Raw genomic sequence first — 19,397 nt, forward strand, 5'->3', positions numbered from 1 at the left:
CACTGTTGGTTGACGTGACCAATGCCGGACCGATATAAGATCACATGTCGCGCTCCACAATAACAATAACAATAACAATAACAAAACAGCATGAATCCAAAAATCAATACCTTGATTTCTGGAGTGGACTCAGGTTTGGGGCTCTGATTTTTAGCGGATCCCTTGATGTCCGACTTCCTGTCGACAGAGCGGTGGAACTTGGGTGTGGAGCTGTTGCTGCGCGTGGCGAGGTGAAGGTTGTGTAGCAGCGGGGACGGCGTGTTCTCCCCTGGAGACACGGGCGACATGATGGGCGCGCTCACTGGGCGGCTTGATTTGTTGTCTGGAGTGGACGCCATGGCTTGGAGTGAACACAGAAAGGGTCAACCTAGCAAAGGCAATGCTAAGCAATGCTAATACGAAACAACTTCCGCTAAGCTAAACTGTAAACAAAAGTTATTTTTATTGTTGTCTTTTTTAGTTAGCAAGTTAGCTCCTGGTTGGAAGCTGCATCGAACCAGCACCAATCAGGTTGGAAAACAACCACTCCATTTCCTGGGATGTGTCACCATGTAGAACAGTAGAATGATTAATATGATTTCCCACCATTAGAGGGCGCCAAATTGCCATTCATTTCCAATGGCACAATTGTATATTGCAGGGGTCTCAAATTCAATTTACTTGGGGGCCACTGGAGCTCGGGCCGCATCAGGTTTTCCAAAAAAAAAAAAAACACATTTATTAAAAACAAAAAAAATAAAAAAAAACTTCGCTTTGGTTCCAATTTTCTACAATAAAAGCTCTGATAAAACATTCCACTGTTCTCAAATATCTTAATTTTTATTTTTCTACACAAAATAAGATGAAAAATAAATAAACAAACCAAGAAAATATATTTATTTTAAATTATTATTCTTAATTATTAATTTATTATAATTAATTATAATTATTTTTAAATATTAAATTATATTAGGATTAAAATTAAAATTAAAAAAAAACAACCTTAAATTATATTAGGAAAGCAGGAAGTGAACAAATGTAACAGTTACTGATTGTAAAAGTACCAGATGGAGGGGTAGGATTTAATAAGCTTTGCTTCTTCCTACTCCTTTTGGACATGTGGAACTGTGAACTTATTATGGGATGCATTCAATTGTAATCTGATGCATGTTCAAATGAAATTAAACCATTACCAATTAACATAGCATGTTTTTGGAATGTGGGAGGAAACCGGAGTACAAATTAAAATTAATAAAAATAAAAATAGTAGTAAAAAAAATAATTATTATTATAAATTAATTATAAATTAATTATAAATTAAATTAAACAAAAAAATAAAAAAATAAAATGAAAAAAATAAAAAATAAAAAAAATAAAAAACAACTTAAATTATATTAGGAAAGCAGGAAGTGAACAAATGTAACAGTTACTGATTGTAAAAGTACCATATGGAGGGGTAGGATTTAATAAGCTTTGCTTCTTCCTACTCCTTTTGGACATGTGGAACTGTGAACTGATTATGGGATGCATTCAATTGTAATCTGATGCATGTTCAAATGAAATAAAACCATTACCATTACTCCAGCTTCTGCTTGGACTACTTTCTTGTAAAAGTGATTGCAAGGTTTATAGTGTATCTGTGTGTCTAGACAAATGCAGCCTATACAGTATATTTAGTGGGTGTGGCTCAATAGTCCGGAATTGACGGTATACATAAATACCAACTATATACCAGGAATGCTCTACCTCCATCCATGCTGCGAGAATTCCTCTTGCTGGAAGATCGCTGGAAAAGTGGAGCCGGTCTGTCGATGAGAGAGCTAGCTTGTTTGGTCTGAGCCTGAGTTCGACCACTGTAGCGAAATTTGGAGCCCAACGCCAAGAACTTCCTGGGAGTGGTGACCATCTCAGTGGACGTGAGCCTGCATAGACAGGTTTTTATCAGCAGCAGTGATCTCAAACACGCAGGAATCTACAGTCATGGCTAAACATTTTGTGAATGAAGTATTGCTTTCATTTTTGCTTAATTGTTTTTCGAGATTGTTATCACATGTTAATTAACCCTCCTAATGTGTTAGGGTCGGCACCGATCCGTTTTACATTTTAATGCATATAAAAAAATCAACTGGTGCTGTTGTGGCAGGGATGAAATGCAGTGGAAATGTTAAGGTTTCAGTTTATTTCCATGACAAACAGGGACTTAGTCATTATTAGTCATTATAATATTCTGGAGTGTATGCAAATTGCCATTATAAAAACTGAGACGTCGTGTGGTTAGCGCGCAGACCTCACAGCGAGGAGACCAGGGTTCAATTCCCCCCTCGGCCTTTTCTGTGTGGAGTTTGCATGTTCGCCCAAAGACAGCTGGGATAGGCTCCAGCACCCCTCGCGACCCTCATGAGGATCAGGATCAGATCACTTGTTTGGAACATTTAGCCTTCATGGTAGGTGTTAGCATGCTATTGTTAGCATACTAGCATTTTTTTTTGCAATTTCCATGCGATAAAACATACTGTCGGTATAAACATTTTTATAACGCTATTATCATGTTAGGTGTTAGCATGCTAAAGTTCGCATGTTAGCATTTTTATCATGCTAATATTATCATAATAGCATTTTTATCCGTTTTCATGGGTAGACACTTGATATGAACACTTAGCGCTATCATGGTAGGTGTTAACATGAGCATGTTAGCATTGTAGCATTTTTGCCATATATAAATAATAGCACGCAGACCTCACAGCTAGGAGTTTGATTCCACCCTCTGGCATCTCCAAATTATCCATAGGTATGAATGTGAGTGTGAATGGTTGTTTGTCTATATGTGCCCTGTGATTGGCTGGCCACCAGTCCAGGGTGTACCCCGCCTCTCGCCCCCGAAGACAGCTGGGATAGGCTTCAGCACCACTCGCGACCCTCATGAGGATCAGGATCAGATCACTTGTTTGGAACATTTAGCCTTCATGGTAGGTGTTAGCATGCTAACAATAGCATGCTAATGTTAGCATACTAGCATTTTTTTTTGCAATTTCCATGGGATAAAACATACTGTAGGTATAAACATTTTTATAACACTATTATCATGTTAGGTGTTAGCATGCTAAAGTTAGCATATTAGCATTCTTATCATGCTAATATCATCATAATAGCATTTTTATCCGTTTTCATGGGTAGACACTTGATATGAACACTTAGCACTATCATGGTAGGTGTTAACATGTTAACATTAGCATGTTAGCATTGTAGCATTTTTGCCATTTATAAATAATAGCACGCAGACCTCACAGCTAGGAGAACTGAGTTTGATTCCACCCTCTGGCATCTCCAAATTATCCATAGGTATGAATGTGAGTGTGAATGGTTGTTTGTCTATATGTGCCCTGTGATTGGCTGGCCACCAGTCCAGGGTGTACCCCGCCTCTCGCCCCCGAAGACAGCTGGGATAGGCTCCAGCACCCCTCGCGACCCTCATGAGGATCAGGATCAGGATCAGATCACTTGTTTGGGACATTTAGCCTTCATGGTAGGTGTTATCATGCTAACAATAGCATGCTAATGTTAGCATACTAGCATTTTTTTGCAATTTCCATGGGATAAAACATACTGTAGGTATAAACATTTTTATAACACTATTATCATGTTAGGTGTTAGCATGCTAAAGTTAGCATGTTAGCATTCTTATCATGCTAATATTATCATAATAGCATTTTTATCCGTTTTCATGGGTAGACACTTGATATGAACACTTAGCACTATCACGGTAGGTGTTAACATGTTAACATTAGCATGTTAGCATTGTAGCATTTTTGCCATTTATAAATAATAGCACACAGACCTCACAGCTAGGAGAACTGAGTTTGATTCCACCCTCCGGGTTATCCATAGGTATGAATGTGAGTGTGAATGGTTGTTTGTCTATATGTGCCCTGTGATTGGCTGGCCACCAGTCCAGGGTGTACCCCGCCTCTAGGAAAAGCGGTAGAAAATGAATGAATGAAAACTAAGACAGCAGACCTTAATATTAATTAAGTCATATATAATATAATTAATTAATATATATTAATAATATAATATTAATAATATAATATTAATATTTGTATCATTCTCCGGCCATGACTGTAGGCTCAAATCTCCAAAGATGTTACCTGAAGAAGGTGTGATGTTCCACGCAGACTTTCCACAGTTTCTTTGCCGCTTTGTAATTGGGAAGTTTAAATCCGATAGCGCTCTCGTACTGTTCAACCTATTGAAACCGAGGAAAGTACGTGACGGTTAAAACACTCCCAAAGAGGAGTGTCTCAAGGGGGGTGAGTGTTTTATGACTGTGTACCTCCGATGGCCGTATTTTGATGAAGAAGCTGCTGCGCTTGTATGACACCTTCAGGACTTTGGGCCACGGAAAACGGTTGATCCTCAGTTTGTCCTTGTAAACCATGAGTCCATTGGAACAAACTCCCAGCGTGATGTCAACGCCATCGAGATCCTGACATAGGCAAGCAAAAGAATAGCAGATTCCATAAGACGCAATTATGTATTTTATTCACTGTATAATGTAATGGTAATGGTAATGGTTTAATTTCATTTGAACATGCATCAGATTACAATTGAATGCATCCCATAATCAGTTCACAGATCCACATGTCCAAAAGGAGTAGGAAGAAGCAGAGCTTATTAAATCCTACCCCTCCATCTGGTACTTTTACAATCAGTAACTGTTACATTTGTTCATTTCCTGCTTTCCTAATATAGTTTAAGTTATTATTTTTTTTATTTTGTTTTTTGGTTTTTTTTTTGGTTTTTTTTGGTTTTTGTTTTATTTTTTAAAAATGTGTAATTTAAAAATTTTAAATGTTTTAATTTCATTTTTATTTTTACTACTATTACTTTTACTACTACTATGTTCACTTCCTGCTTTCCTAATATAGTTTAAATTGTTATTTTTGTTTTTTTTGGGGGGGGGTTTCTTTTAATTTTTAAAATTTTGTAATTTTAAAATGTTTAAATGTTTTAATTTAATTTTTATTTATTTTTATTTGTACTCCGGTTTCCTCAAACATTCCAAAAACATGCTATGTTAATTGGTAATGGTAATGGTTTAATTTCATTTGAACATGCATCAGATTACAATTGAATGCATCCCATAATCAGTTCACAGTTCCACATGTCCAAAAGGAGTAGGAAGAAGCAAAGCTTATTAAATCCTACCCCTCCATCTGGTACTTTTACAATCAGTAACTGTTACATTTGTTCACTTCCTGCTTTCCTAATATAGTTTAAGTGTTTTTTTTCGTTTCTTTTTGGTTGTTTTTTTGTTTTATTTTTTTAATTTTTTTAATTTTTAAAAATATTTAATTTAATTTTGATTTTTACTACTATTTTTATTTTGATTTATTTTTATTTGTACTACGCTCACTCACTCCTCACTTCCTGCTTTCCTAATATAGTTTATTTATTATTTTTTAAATCCTAATATAGGTTGTTTTTTATTATTTTTTATTATTTAATTATTTATTATTAGGTCATATCATATTTATATTATTTTTTTATTTTATTTTATTTTTGTCACGTACCGAAGTACGAGGTGATATGAGTATCCAATGCCATAATGGGTACCATAGTAAGTGTCAATATAGTGATATATATAGCACATCATGACTGGTTCAATGTTGTATTACTGAATGTAACTGCATGTATTACAGTAATTATTACTGAACTTGAATGTTAAGATGAATCACTGTTATCTGGACTGTACCATGTATTATTTTTAGACACTTTCCAATATTTTCATATATTCTTTTTTTATTTGACCCAAACGCTCTTTATTATAAGGCTTTATTATTCATATGAAATTGTTATTTTTTCCATTTAAGTTGACTTAAAATGCTGTTCTGTTTTTGCGGCCGTGCTTTGAATTATTGTCTTGTATTGTTTCTAAAAAACCACAAGGGGGAAGCAAAGACTTCTAAAGTTTGGTGTGGCTTAAATCCCCAGCCTGATGCAAACAGATTGACCTGATTTCGCCTATAAAATCTGACAAGTCACATGCTTGCCTGTTGTTAGGCAGACTTGTTATGTAAAGTACTTACATGTTTTTTTTTCTATGTATGGAATGTTGATCTATAGTACTGAAATTGCTGGGATATATTCCTATACTATGGGGATGAAGTCATGTTGATGTATGACGAATGTATGTGCATTTTTATGACTTGTAGCTATGACAAACGGCTGCGCTAACCTTGGCCTGATGGAGGTCAACTCCATACATGGACAGCTTCTTGGCGTTCTCAAGGAACATCATGTCGGCCTGAGCTGGGCTCATTGACCTGCAAAAACGGAAGTACTGTAATTAATATGATATTTTTCATAATATCATATTTTTTATCGGTGTTCTGACTTGTAAGTGCGGTGAAGCTCCATCATCTTGTCCTCGAGCTCCTTTGTCTGCCCGTTAGCCATCTTCATCTCCTTGGTGTAGTCGCTGCCATGCACCTCGGGGTCGTACTCGCCCAGTTCTGACTGCAGGGCGTAGGAACCCAGCAGGGCCAAGGTGACGAAGGAGCAGGGCAGACGCCCTTGCAGGATGTCTTTGCGTAGCTGCAGACACAAGTAGTACCTGCAAAGGATAAACATTAGATGACGTCTTTTAATTCCCCAAAAACTAAGATATGGTGATATTCCCTGGGGAAAATAAATGTCCACCTATTTTGCAAGCTAGCAAGCTAACCAGCGAGCATTGAATATATTTCTTTTTAACTTAAAAAGCCCCCAAAAAATACCACTTCCACACAAAACGGGAGAACTTTTCTTCACTTTATGGTGAAATTATTGAAGATTTTAATTTAAATGTATTTAAATAGATACTATTTGTATCTATTTCCTGGCCCGCGCACTTAAAAGACCTCCCCTGCCTGGTGCGGGGGGGCGCCAAGTCACAAAAAAGAGGGGCCAGACACACAGGGGTTAATTTAACCCCAAAAATTTGGGGTTTAATTTAAATTTAAACGTGTTTCCCAGAAGCAGACATGCCATGGCTGACTTCATGACTTCAGGCATTGTTAAGGTCATTTAATGTAAGGTAATATCTCATTGTTTTGACTAAAAATAGACCATAGTCTACCACGAAATGGCAATCAATTATTCATTAATTAATTCCCCAAAAAGATATGGTGATATTCCATGGGGAAAAGAAATGTCCAGCTATTTCGCAAGCTAGCAAGCTAACCAGTGAGCATTGAATGTATTTCTTTTTAACTTAAAAAGCCCCCCAAAAATACCACTTCCACACAAAATGGGAGAACTTTTCTTCACTTTATCTTTAGCAGACATGCCATGGCTGACTTCATGACTTCAGGCATTGTTAAGGTAATGTAAGGTAAGGTAATATCTCATTATTTTGACTAAAAATAGACCATAGTCTACCACGAAACAACAATCATTTATTCATTAATTAATTTCCCCAAAACTAAGATATGGTGATATTCCAGCTATTTCACAAGCTGGCAAGCTAGCAAGCTATCCAGCGAGCATTGAATCTATTTCTTTTTAACTTAAGAAGCCCTCAAAAAATACCACTTCCACACAAAACGGGAGAACTTTTCTTCACTTTATCTTTTTGCGGACATGCCATGGCTGCCTTCATGACTTCAGGCATTGTTAAGGTAATATAATGTAAGGTAAACGGCATCCAGGATAACCACAGAAGTGTCACTGTGCTCTTTTCTTCATTTAGCAAATGAAAATATGGATTTAGGCCAAATCCCTGCAACGCATATTCAGTACCTTGTGATGTCTTCAGACAGTTGGGCTGGATCCGGTGGATAAAATTTCACATTGAATGTGAAATTATAGTTGGCACCTTGAGTAAATAAGTAAATATTAGTTAATATGTCATACCTTAGAAAACAGATGAGTACAGGTGTCTTTGTGGACAGCGTCGGTGCTTACCTTGCACCTGCCTGCGGATCTCCTTGGTCAGGTCCATCCAAGTCTGAAAAAAAGATAAGGCATGTGGGCTACTTTGTAGTGTATGAGGACCGGAAACCCGTGTGGGCGACGAGTTCATTACATTTGACAATGTCCCTCGCCACTTTGCGTTTTTCAAAACTATATTAATTAATGAATCATTGCTGCCTTATGGTTAAAATACAGCCCCAAAATTTGCACATTTAACCAAATTGTTTGTATTTTTCTGCCAAAATTAAAAAATATTTATGCATACAAATGGAAAAAATTAACAATGTGTCATTAGGTGTCAGTAATGTTACACTAATGAGACAACAACCACTGCAAGAAGTAAAAAAGACACAAGGAACTGTCCAAATGCTGACATGCGTGAGTGTATATTATGTCTTATTTATGTATATTAATTTATTTTCACTTATTATGTCTGCTATATTGGGAAATATGAGTGCAAAGGTGACTATAGGGGTGTTATATCATATCTAGAGGCTTCTAATAATGTTAAAAAATCACACTTAGAAGGCCGTAAACAGGTTTTCTATGCTGTAGTCAGAAATGAAAATTTACAAGAAGAATGTTGAAATAGTTGAAAAAAAAAACCCCAGCAGAAATGGAAAAAATAGCTGTTTTTGTACAATAAAATAATAAATAAAAAATAATATAAAAAAATATATAAAAAATAATAAAATCGGATTCTTACCCAAAAAAATTATGAGAATACATTTGTAATAAAAAAAAGTGTGTAATTTTAGTATCAAAGACATTTTTTTTAAAGTCAGAAAACAGTGGAACCTTGGTTAGCATCATTAAGTCATTCCAGAATATTATCTTGGGGGAAAACGTTGTAATGTTATGAGAAAAAAACAAAATATTATGGGGGGAAAAGTCCTAAGTCAGAAATGAAAATTTACAAGAAGAATGTCACTTGTGCTCGAAATGAGTGACAGTTCGCCCCCAGCTCACCTTCACGTTGGGCATCTCCCAGATAACCAGACCATAATAGTCTCTCTCCAGCAGATTGAGGTGGTCGGATACTTTCGTGAACAGCTCCTGGCCTTTAGCGTGTTTCTGCCACAAAGACAAGGAGAACAAGGAACAATTTTAGTTGGAGATTTCCTGCTAATGTAACAGGCGGTGACATGATGCAGATGGCCAAGGGTGGAGAATATGCAAATTCCATACAGAGATGGCCGAGGGTGGAATTGAACACGGGTCTCCTAGCTGTGAGGTCTGCGCGCTAACCACTAAACTAAACTACTGCATTTCATCCCAGCAAAGCATTTCATTGGTTGTGGCTGCCAGGGCGCTGCGATTATATCAGCCTCCCTCTGGGCTCTGGCTCCCTTTGGTGGAGAGAGGCACCTTTGCATGATGCACATGGCCAAGGGTGGAAAACCCGGAGAAAACCCACGCATGCACAGGTAGAATTGAACTCGGGTCTCCTAGCTGTGAGGTCTGCGCGCTAACCACTAAACTACTGCATTTCATCCCAGCAAAGCATTTCATTGATTGTGGCTGCCAGGGCGCTGCGATGATATCAGCCTCCCTCTGGGTTATGGCTCCCTTTGGTGGAAAGAGGCACCTTTGCATGATGCACATGGCCAAGGGTGGAAAACCCGGAGAAATCCCACGCATGCACGGGTGGAATTGAACTCGGGTCTCCTAGCTGTGAGGTCTGCGCACTAACCACTAAACTAAACTACTGCATTTCATCCCAGCAAAGCATTTCATTGGTTGTGGCTGCCAGGGCGCTGCAATGATATCAGCCTCCCCATGGGCTCTGGCTCCCTTTGGTGGAGAGAGGCACCTTTGCCTGATGCAGATGGCCAAGGGTGGAATTGAACCCTGGTCTCCTAGCTGTGAGGTCTATGCGCTAACCGCTATACCGCCGTGCTAATGACTTAGCAGAAAACAAAACATTTAGTTGTCGTTCACGGCTTTACTTTGGTGGTTTTTTTCATCGAATAACGCCGAGAGGAGCATAGCCTAGCGCAGCGTAGCGGCGGAATTCCATGAATTCTCGCACGGGCGAGCTATTATCTGCTCAGCCATAACACTTTAGTTGTTATGAAATATTCATAACATTTCTGCAATGACATAATGAAGGCGCGATTGCAAACAAAGTGAGGCAGCCTCATTTCTGCTCGGCAACAGCATCATTCACTTTAAAAGTGGAATATTAAAGTGTAATAATAAGAGATGTATCTTACATCCAGCTCACACTCATACAGAGTGTCGTCCAGCAGGGTGACTTTAATCTGCATGGTTTTGGGGCGACGTGGAGTTTTGGGAATTTTCGGCTCCTCCTCCTCTGTGGCCTTCTCTTCTTTGTCTTTGTTACTGCCGCCCTCAGAGCCACCCTCCTTCCCTTTCTCCGTCTCCTCCTCCTTGTTGTTGTCCTCCTCTTTCTCCAGCGTGGAGACCTCTGCTTTCTCCTTGTCGATCTCTTTGTCTTTCCCGGCCTCCTCCTTCCCCTCCTCCTCCACCACCTCCTCCTCCTTCTGAGCTTCTTTCTTCTCTACCTGGGCGGCCTGAGAAAGATTAAAAATAGGGTTAACATTATTAGAGCTCTCTAGACATGAAATAACACCCCTATAGTACACCCCGACACTCCTATTACCAAGTAAAATAGACAAAATAGACAGTAGAGTACACATAATGCCTAGATGGTTAATTTTAGAAGAAATAAATTTGAAGCTAACTGATTAGCTTGTTAGCTGGCTAGCTTGTTAGCTCGCTAGTTGCACTGTGGCATAAACGGAGTGGACTACAGGCGTGTTATTTCATGTCTATGGAACTCTTAATAATGTTAAACCCCTTATTTAAAAAAATATATATATTAATTAATTTAATTATATTTTATTTATGAACATTTAATCCTATATCGTGGAAATGCATTTATTACGGTCAGATAAATGAGATATGAGTATATATTTTATATTTGTATTCTAGCCATTTTCATGCTAAAAAATGCTTAATTTCAGGAAAATAAAAATAAAATATATACAAACTATGCCTACCTCTATATTTTACGAATATTACGAAAATGCCCATAGTGCCAATATGAGTCAAAACGCAGTTTTTGGGGGGGGGGGGTTTTGGTTGGTCGGCCACTCCTGGGAAGGTTCCTCACTGTTCCATGTTTTTGCCCTTTGTGGATAATAGCTCTCACTGTGGTTGGCTGGAGTCCACAAGCTTTAGAAATGGCTTTATATATCGTTCTCAATTCTCAATTAATCTGTTTTAAATTGTGGGGGTCACTTTTTCCATGTACACATGTTCAATATTTATATATAGTCATTAATAATTAATTAATGTAATTTTTTAGAATTATTTATTTATTTTAATAGCATAGAGTCACCATATCAAAGACAAAAAATATGTATATATTTTGTCTTTGATATGGTGACTCTATGCTATTAAAATTAATTAATTAACTAATTAATTAATTTATTCTTATTCTTTTTTTATTAATTAATTAATTAATTTTAACAATTTTTAAAGCACAATTTTATTTATATGGTGCCTCTATGCTGTTAAAATTAATTAATTAACTAATTAATTGATTTATTCTTATTCTTTTTTTATTAATTAATTAATTTTAACAGCATAGAGTCACCATATCAAAGACAATATATATATATATTTTTTGTCTTTGATAAGGTGACTCTATGCTATTAAAATTAATAAATAAATCCTTTTTTTAAATTAATTAATTAATTAATTAATTTTAACAGCATAGAGTCACCATATCAAAGACAAAATATATATATATTTTTAGTCTTTGATATGGTGACTCTATGCTATTAAAATTAATACATTAATTAATTTTAAAAAAGAATAAGAATAAGAAAAAGAAGAAGAAGAAAAATCATAATAATAATCATACTAATAATCATACTAATAATCATAATCATAATAATAATACAGCCACTCAACCTGGGCCTCGGCGCTGCTGACCGAGTGCTGGTCGTGAGCCACCTCTCCGTCTATCTTGAGCTCAGGCTCGGGGTCAGCAATGGGAGCTTTGGCTTCTTCTTTGTCCTTTTCCCCCTTGTCCCCGCCCTCGCTCTCACACTGAGAATGTCTCTTCAGGAAGGACGAGAAGAGGCGGGAGAGGCCACGGCCAGCAGAGGTGCGGACGCCAGGCCGGAGGTTCTCCTCCTCTGGAGAGGATGGCTTGGCTTCCTGGCCAGCCTCCTCCTGCTGCCTTGGCTTCTTCTGGTGACTCTCTGCTTCGTCTGTTGTCATGGTGACCACTGTGAGGAGAGGGATACAAAAGATAAAATTAAAGATCCTGGATGGTGATTCAGATAACCCAGATACAGATTAAATGTCACTACTGCATATCTGATTATTATTATTTTATTGCATAAAAAAACAAACAAGCTAACAAGCTAGCCAGCTAACAACCATACGATCTAATTTATAATGAATTACTGTACATTGATTTAATACAGGAACATTCAGGCCATTTGCATCCATTTATTGGTGTTCCTAAACTGTAACCTAACCAAACAAAAAAAGCAAAAATTAAAAAATTCATTTTGTAAAAATAAAGTCTAAATATTGAGAGGAAGAAGTCGCAAACTAATGATAAAAAGATGTATTTTTACATTTTTGTATATTATATAACTTTTATTATATAATTATAAATTATTTTATAATCATGTTGAAGTAAACAAAGAAAAAAACTAAACAAAAAGGTTACATTTTTGAGAATATTAGGTTGTAATGTTATGAGAAAAAGACAAAATATGATGGGGAAAAAGTCATAAATCAGAAATGAGAATTTACAAAAAGAATGTTTAAATGGTTGGGGGGAAAAAAACAGCAGAAATGGAAAAAAGTGCTGTAATTTTACAATAATAAAATCAGATTCTTACAAGAAAATAAATTATGAGAATAAATTTGTAATATTGTGAGGAAAAATAATGTAATTTTACATACAGTATGTCTACCCACAAAAATAGCACAACACTACCACTACCATAACACTACCATGCTAGCAATGCTCATTTTAACATGCTAACACCTCGCAGAATAGTGTCTAGCTATGAACATGGCTCAAAATCGTACTATGCTAATGTTAGTATGCTAACAATGCTAATGTGCCAATGTTAGCATACCGATACCTACAGTCGCATGATAGTGGTGTTTACATACAGTATGTCTACCCACAAAAATAGCGCAACACTACCACTACCATAACACTACCATGCTAGCAATGCTAATTTTAACATGCTAACACCAAACAGAATAGTGTCTAGCTATGAAAATGGCTCAAAATCATACTATGCTAATGTTAGCGTGCTAGCAATGCTAATGTCCCAATGTTAGCATCCCAACACGTAAACTAGCATGATAGTGGTGTTTACATACAGTATGTCTACCTACAAACATAGCACAACACTACCACTACCATAACACTACCATGCTAGCAATGCTAATTTTAACATGCTAACACCTAGCAGAATAGTGTCTAGCTATGAAAATGGCTCAAAATCGTACTATGCTAATGTTAACATGCTAACAATGCTAATGTGCCAATGTTAGCATGCCAACACGTACAGTAGCATGATAGTGGTGTTTACATACAGTATGTCTACCCACAAAAATAGCACAACACTACCACTACCATAACACTACCATGCTAGCAATGCTAATTTTAACATGCTAACACCTAGCAGAATAGTGTCGAGCTATGAAAATGGCTCAAAATCGTACTATGCTAATGTTAACATGCTAACAATGCTAATGTGCCAATGCTAGCATACCGATACCTACAGTCGCATGATAGTGGTGTTTACATACAGTATGTCTACCCACAAAAATAGCACAACACTACCACTACCATAACACTACCATGCTAGCAATGCTAATTTTAACATGCTAACACCTCGCAGAATAGTGTCGAGCTATGAAAATGGCTCAAAATCGTACTATGCTAATGTTAACATGCTAACAATGCTAATGTGCCAATGTTAGCATACCGATACCTACAGTCGCATGATAGTGGTGTTTACATACAGTATGTCTACCCACAAAAATAGCACAACACTACCACTACCATAACACTACCATGCTAGCAATGCTAATTTTAACATGCTAACACCTAGCAGAATAGTGTCGAGCTATGAAAATGGCTCAAAATCGTACTATGCTAATGTTAACATGCTAACAATGCTAATGTGCCAATGTTAGCATACCGATACCTACAGTCGCATGATAGTGGTGTTTACATACAGTATGTCTGCCCACAAAAATAGCACAACACTATCACTACCATCCAGTTCTGCTGCCAGTCTGCTGTGAGGCTGCAGAAGCTGCTCTGCCTGCAGTGCTGGAGTGTGTGTTGCCACACAAACGCTGACGGGGCACAGACAGCGAGTGTAGGCTCCAAAGCACCAGGCGTACGCAGGAGGGGGGGGGCAACTAAACACCGCTTTTCATAAAAACAAACTGTTCGTGTTCTCATGGCTGAATGTTCAGTCAGCATGTGCTGGAGCTCAGCAGCGTGAGGCTGCTGACGCTGACGCTGTCTGCCCTTTTTACTTCAGGGTTGCACCTTTTTGCCCCCCCCGTATGGTTAGAAAACATCTTGTATACGAATCGGCAGGACAGGAGTGCGGTCTGCATTTAAAATATATACATATCGGTCATATTTTCATTCATTTTACCTCATTAAAATCAATGCAATGTATTAAACGGAAAGCTTATATGTCAGCTTTGTTTGAAGTAATGACGTAAAATACAAATATAAGGCATTCAAAGACATTGCAATGATAAATGGTACTACGCTAGTCACTAATGCTACTGTAATGTCGGGTGAGATACACAAGCACCAGACCCGATTGGCTTTTATTGCAGGTTTGAATGATCTCACAACAGGCACAATAATCACTAGCAACAAAAAAACACAAGGTACTTCTGTGACCTTTATTCACGCAAAAACTGAAACTTAACTCTGAACCCCCAACATCACTTCCTGTCTCCTTCTCTTTAAGGGTCTTGTCAGAGTACAAGCCCCATTTATGTCTTATATCTTATTATGTTTACTATATTCGGAAATGGGAGTGTAAATGTGACTATAGGGGTGTTATTCCATGTCTAGAGGGCTCTAATAATGTTAAAACCATATTTAGAAGGTCGTAAACAGGTTTTATATGGTCTAACTAGATTTTATTTATAAATAAGAAATTCTACTTTGTTGGTGTGTCACAAGAGCTCGTATTAAAGGATCTTGAGAAACGCAGGAAATGGTAATGGTAATGGTTTTATTTCATTTGAACATGCATCAGATTACAATTGAATGCATCCCATAATCAGTTCACAGTTCCACATGTCCAAAAGGAGTAGGAAGAACCAAAGCTTATTAAATCCTACCCCTCCATCTGGTACTTTTACAATCAGTAACTGTTTCATTTGTTCACTTCCTGCTTTCCATAATACAGTTTAAGGTTTCTTTGTTTGTTTGTTTTTAAATAAATAAATAATTAAAAATATATATAGATATTTAATAATAATATTTAATAATTATTTAATAATACAAATGAAAAAAATATTTAATATTTTTTATAATAAAATAATTAATTATTAACAATTAAATAATAACAATTAATAAACAATGTTTTTAATAAACAATAGGACTAGGATGATAATATTATTAGAGCCCTTTAGACATAAAATAACACCCCTATAGTCAACTTTACGATCCTATTACCCAATTTGATAGACATAATATGAAAGAAGAAGACAAAAATAATACATGTAGCATCAGGAGTTCCTTGTTGTTTTTTTGTACTTCCTATTCTGACTGTCTTCTTGGTCAGGTCAGCCTTGAAAATGAGATGGTGATCTGAACGGGTTTTTATCTGGTCAAACGAAGAATTAACGACTACCTTCAGTGGTTATTGTCTCATTAATTACATGTAATGACCCTTAAGGGCATTATTATTGTGCTCATGTTATGCTGTAAATGCGTTCTGGTACTAGGAGTGCTGAGTGGGGTCGGACAGGAAGTGACCTCAGCGGTTCAGAGTTGAGTTTTAGCTTGTCATGGGTTATGGCTACAACAGTATGCCTGCTGTGAGATCATTCAGACTTGCAATAAAAGGTGATTAGGTCTGGTGCTTGTGTGTCTCACCCAACATTACGGACACCGAGTGACCAGTTTAGAATTCTACATGTCATCATAAAGTCTTTGAATGCGTCTTCTGAATGCCTTACATTTGTATTTTAGTTAATTGGGCTACTTTTGTGCTTAATTTATGCAAACTATATGTAATATTTTGTTACTTTTTTTTTTTTTACTAATAATATGCCATGAAGAAGCATGCTTGTTTTAAATCAAAGGTCAGCAATTTTTTCATATGCTTAAGACGTTATGGCTAGAAACACAAGTTTAACACTATTCAAAGCACCATTATTGCAGAACAAAATAAACAAGGCTTAACAACATTAAACATTTTCTTTTACTATATGGTATTATATTGTGTATTCTCAACCTAATACACATCAAAATACCTAATACAGAATCAAAATGAAGCAATATATTTTCTATGTTCAAGACTTCAAAATGAGTCTTGAACTCAGCACTGAAAGATTTCTGAGAAATACATTATGATTAAGTACAGTGGGAGTATTGATGCCTGCATGCTAGAAAGTGAGCTTAAGGACAGAAATCGGCTTTAAAATTAATCGGGCCCTGTGTGGGATTAAAGGACACTATGCGCCGCACCCATCCAACCTCCTGCACAAACACACACACACATGCTTGTTTAGCACAGGATCCAGAGAAAATCCAGAAACTGGCCTGACCCAGATGAAATCAGAGGCAGCGAATATTTGACCAGAAGAGACATAAGACCAAAACACACAAGTACACACACACATACATATATATAGTAAACAATACTAACACTAATATTTAACTATTCTGTATTATAGCAATGCTAACATGCTAATTTTAGCATGATAACACTTATCAACATTGTGTCAACCTATGACAATGGCTAAAAATTATACTATGCTAATGTTAACATGCTAACAATGCTAATGTGCCAATGTTAGCATAGATAGTGGTGTTTATATACAGTATGTCTACCCACAAAAATAGCACATTACCACTACCATAACACTACCATGCTAGCAATGCTAATTTTAACATGCTAACTAGCAGAATAGTGTCTAGCTATAAAATGGCCCAAAATCATACTATGCTAATGTTAGCATGCTAACAATGCTAATGTCCCAATGTTAGCATCCCAACACCTACAGTAGCATGATAGTGGGGTTTATATACAGTATGTCTACACACAAAAATAGCACACTACCATTACCATAACACTACCATGCTAGCAATGCTAATTTTAACATGCTAACACCTAGCAGAATAGTGTCTAGCAATGAAAATGGCTAAAAAAATTGTACTATGCTAATGTTAGCATGCTAGCAATGCTAATGTCCCCATGCTAGCATCCCAACACCTACAGTAGCATGATAGTGGTGTTTATATACAGTATGTCTACCCACAAAAATAGCACAACACTACCACTACCATGCTAGGAATGCTAATTTTAACATGCTAACACCTAGCAGAATAGTGTCTAGCTATGAAAATGGCTCAAAATCGTACTATGCTAATGTTAGCATGCTAGCAATGCTAATGTCCCCGTGCTAACATCCCAACACCTACAGTGTCATGATAGTGGTGTTTATATACAGTATGTCTACCCACAAAAATAGCACAACACTACCATTACCATAACACTACCATGCTAGCAATGCTAATTTTAACATGCTAACACCTAGCAGAATAGTGTCTAGCAATGAAAATGGCTAAAAAAATTGTACTATGCTAATGTTAGCATGCTAGCAATGCTAATGTCCCCATGCTAGCACCCCAACACCTACAGTAGCATGATAGTGGTGTTTATATACAGTATGTCTACCCACAAAAATAGCACAACACTACCACTACCATGCTAGGAATGCTAATTTTAACATGCTAACACCTAGCAGAATAGTGTCTAGCTATGAAAATGGCTCAAAATCGTACTATGCTAATGTTAGCATGCTAGCAATGCTAATGTCCCCGTGCTAGCATCCCAACACCTACAGTGTCATGATAGTGGTGTTTATATACAGTATGTCTACCCACAAAAATAGCACAACACTACCATTACCATAACACTACCATGCTAGCAATGCTAATTTTAACATGCTAACACCTAGCAGAATAGTGTCTAGCAATGAAAATGGCTAAAAAATTGTACTATGCTAATGTTAGCATGCTAGCAATGCTAATGTCCCCGTGCTAGCATCCCAACACCTACAGTAGCATGATAGTGGTGTTTATATACAGTATGTCTGCCCACAAATATATATATTGTGATACATCCTAAAAATATTGTGATAATAATCCTAATGGCGCCACCATCTTGTGACAAATATTCCATATTTAACCACAAAACAGCTTGATTTATGAATAAATACCGTACATATATGTTTAAAAAAAAAAACACAATGACAAGACGAAACACAACCTCCGGGACCAACATGGTACACAATTCTTCATATTTTTCATCATACACCATCTATGTACAATAACTTGTATTTATCTGCCTCCACTACAAAAGGATGCAATTCTTGGATGCTTGGTTACTATTGACAACCATGACAATATCTGCGGATGTGTCATTGTACAGTTGGTCTACTGACACATACCACCAACACCGTGATGACTAATCCATTTTCATCATCCTTCATTAAAAATAACACTTCCAGTCAACCAAACTACCCATCATGTTTACATTTGTGGTTGCAGGAATGGGCTGCATTACATTATATTAAGGATAATATTTAATATTAAGCTTACTTTATTAAATCAATGTATATTTGAAAAGTGATATGAAGTCAAATTAAAATATAATAATAATAAAACAGTATTTTATTGAATTAGTATTGGTTCGGCTTGTAACTTTGTGAACTTTTGACAGGCAATGAATATGATGTCTCACTCTGATGGGGAAAAAAAGGGCATCTTTATTTGAGGTGGTTTTTTTACGTTTCCTACAAATTTAATGATAAAATCGGTAAAATCCAGGTATTAAAACAACCATGTTGGAGTACGATTCCCCGATATGTCGATAGTGACTATACGTCTTCATTTCGAACAAAAATGTAGCGTCCGAAATCCGAACGTCGAAAGCGAACACAACGATTTCAAACGAGCCAAACCTGAGTCACATCTACACTTCTCCGCACCGTTAAATGTTCAAAAAATCATTCTTACAGTCAGATATTTTTCACCGTAAGTCGTTTTCTTCACATGGTAAATCGCTGTATTCGTTTTTTTTTTTAAAACGAGGCAACAATAAAAGGGGCGGTGGGTGTACCTGTCTGCAAATGGCGCTGAATGTGAATAAAATATGTCAGCGGCATCGTAGAGATGTTAA

The 19,397-nt window shown here is 36.8% G+C and overlaps 1 protein-coding gene across 8 annotated transcripts in view; it reads right to left on the reverse strand.

Annotated features, from left to right (window-relative positions):
* Positions 1–19,397, reverse strand: part of epb41a (erythrocyte membrane protein band 4.1a) — a 53,577-nt gene that overhangs the window by 33,999 nt on the left and 181 nt on the right. For 7 of the 8 annotated variants that reach the window (XM_058046435.1, XM_058046436.1, XM_058046433.1 and 4 more), the window contains exons 2-12: positions 11,878–12,197; positions 10,149–10,469; positions 8,902–9,006; positions 7,924–7,966; positions 7,759–7,834; positions 6,374–6,592; positions 6,215–6,302; positions 4,310–4,462; positions 4,125–4,222; positions 1,726–1,901; positions 111–340 (exon numbers count right to left, since the gene is read on the reverse strand). In XM_058046435.1, the coding sequence (XP_057902418.1) occupies positions 111–340; positions 1,726–1,901; positions 4,125–4,222; positions 4,310–4,462; positions 6,215–6,302; positions 6,374–6,592; positions 7,759–7,834; positions 7,924–7,966; positions 8,902–9,006; positions 10,149–10,469; positions 11,878–12,197 (1,829 nt within the window). The remainder of the gene's footprint in view (positions 1–110; positions 341–1,725; positions 1,902–4,124; positions 4,223–4,309; positions 4,463–6,214; positions 6,303–6,373; positions 6,593–7,758; positions 7,835–7,923; positions 7,967–8,901; positions 9,007–10,148; positions 10,470–11,877; positions 12,198–19,397) is intronic. The other variant, XM_058046437.1, reaches the window with a different exon arrangement.

The sequence above is a fragment of the Doryrhamphus excisus genome, chromosome 14 (assembly GCF_030265055.1).
Source record: "Doryrhamphus excisus isolate RoL2022-K1 chromosome 14, RoL_Dexc_1.0, whole genome shotgun sequence".
Taxonomy (NCBI): domain Eukaryota; kingdom Metazoa; phylum Chordata; class Actinopteri; order Syngnathiformes; family Syngnathidae; genus Doryrhamphus; species Doryrhamphus excisus.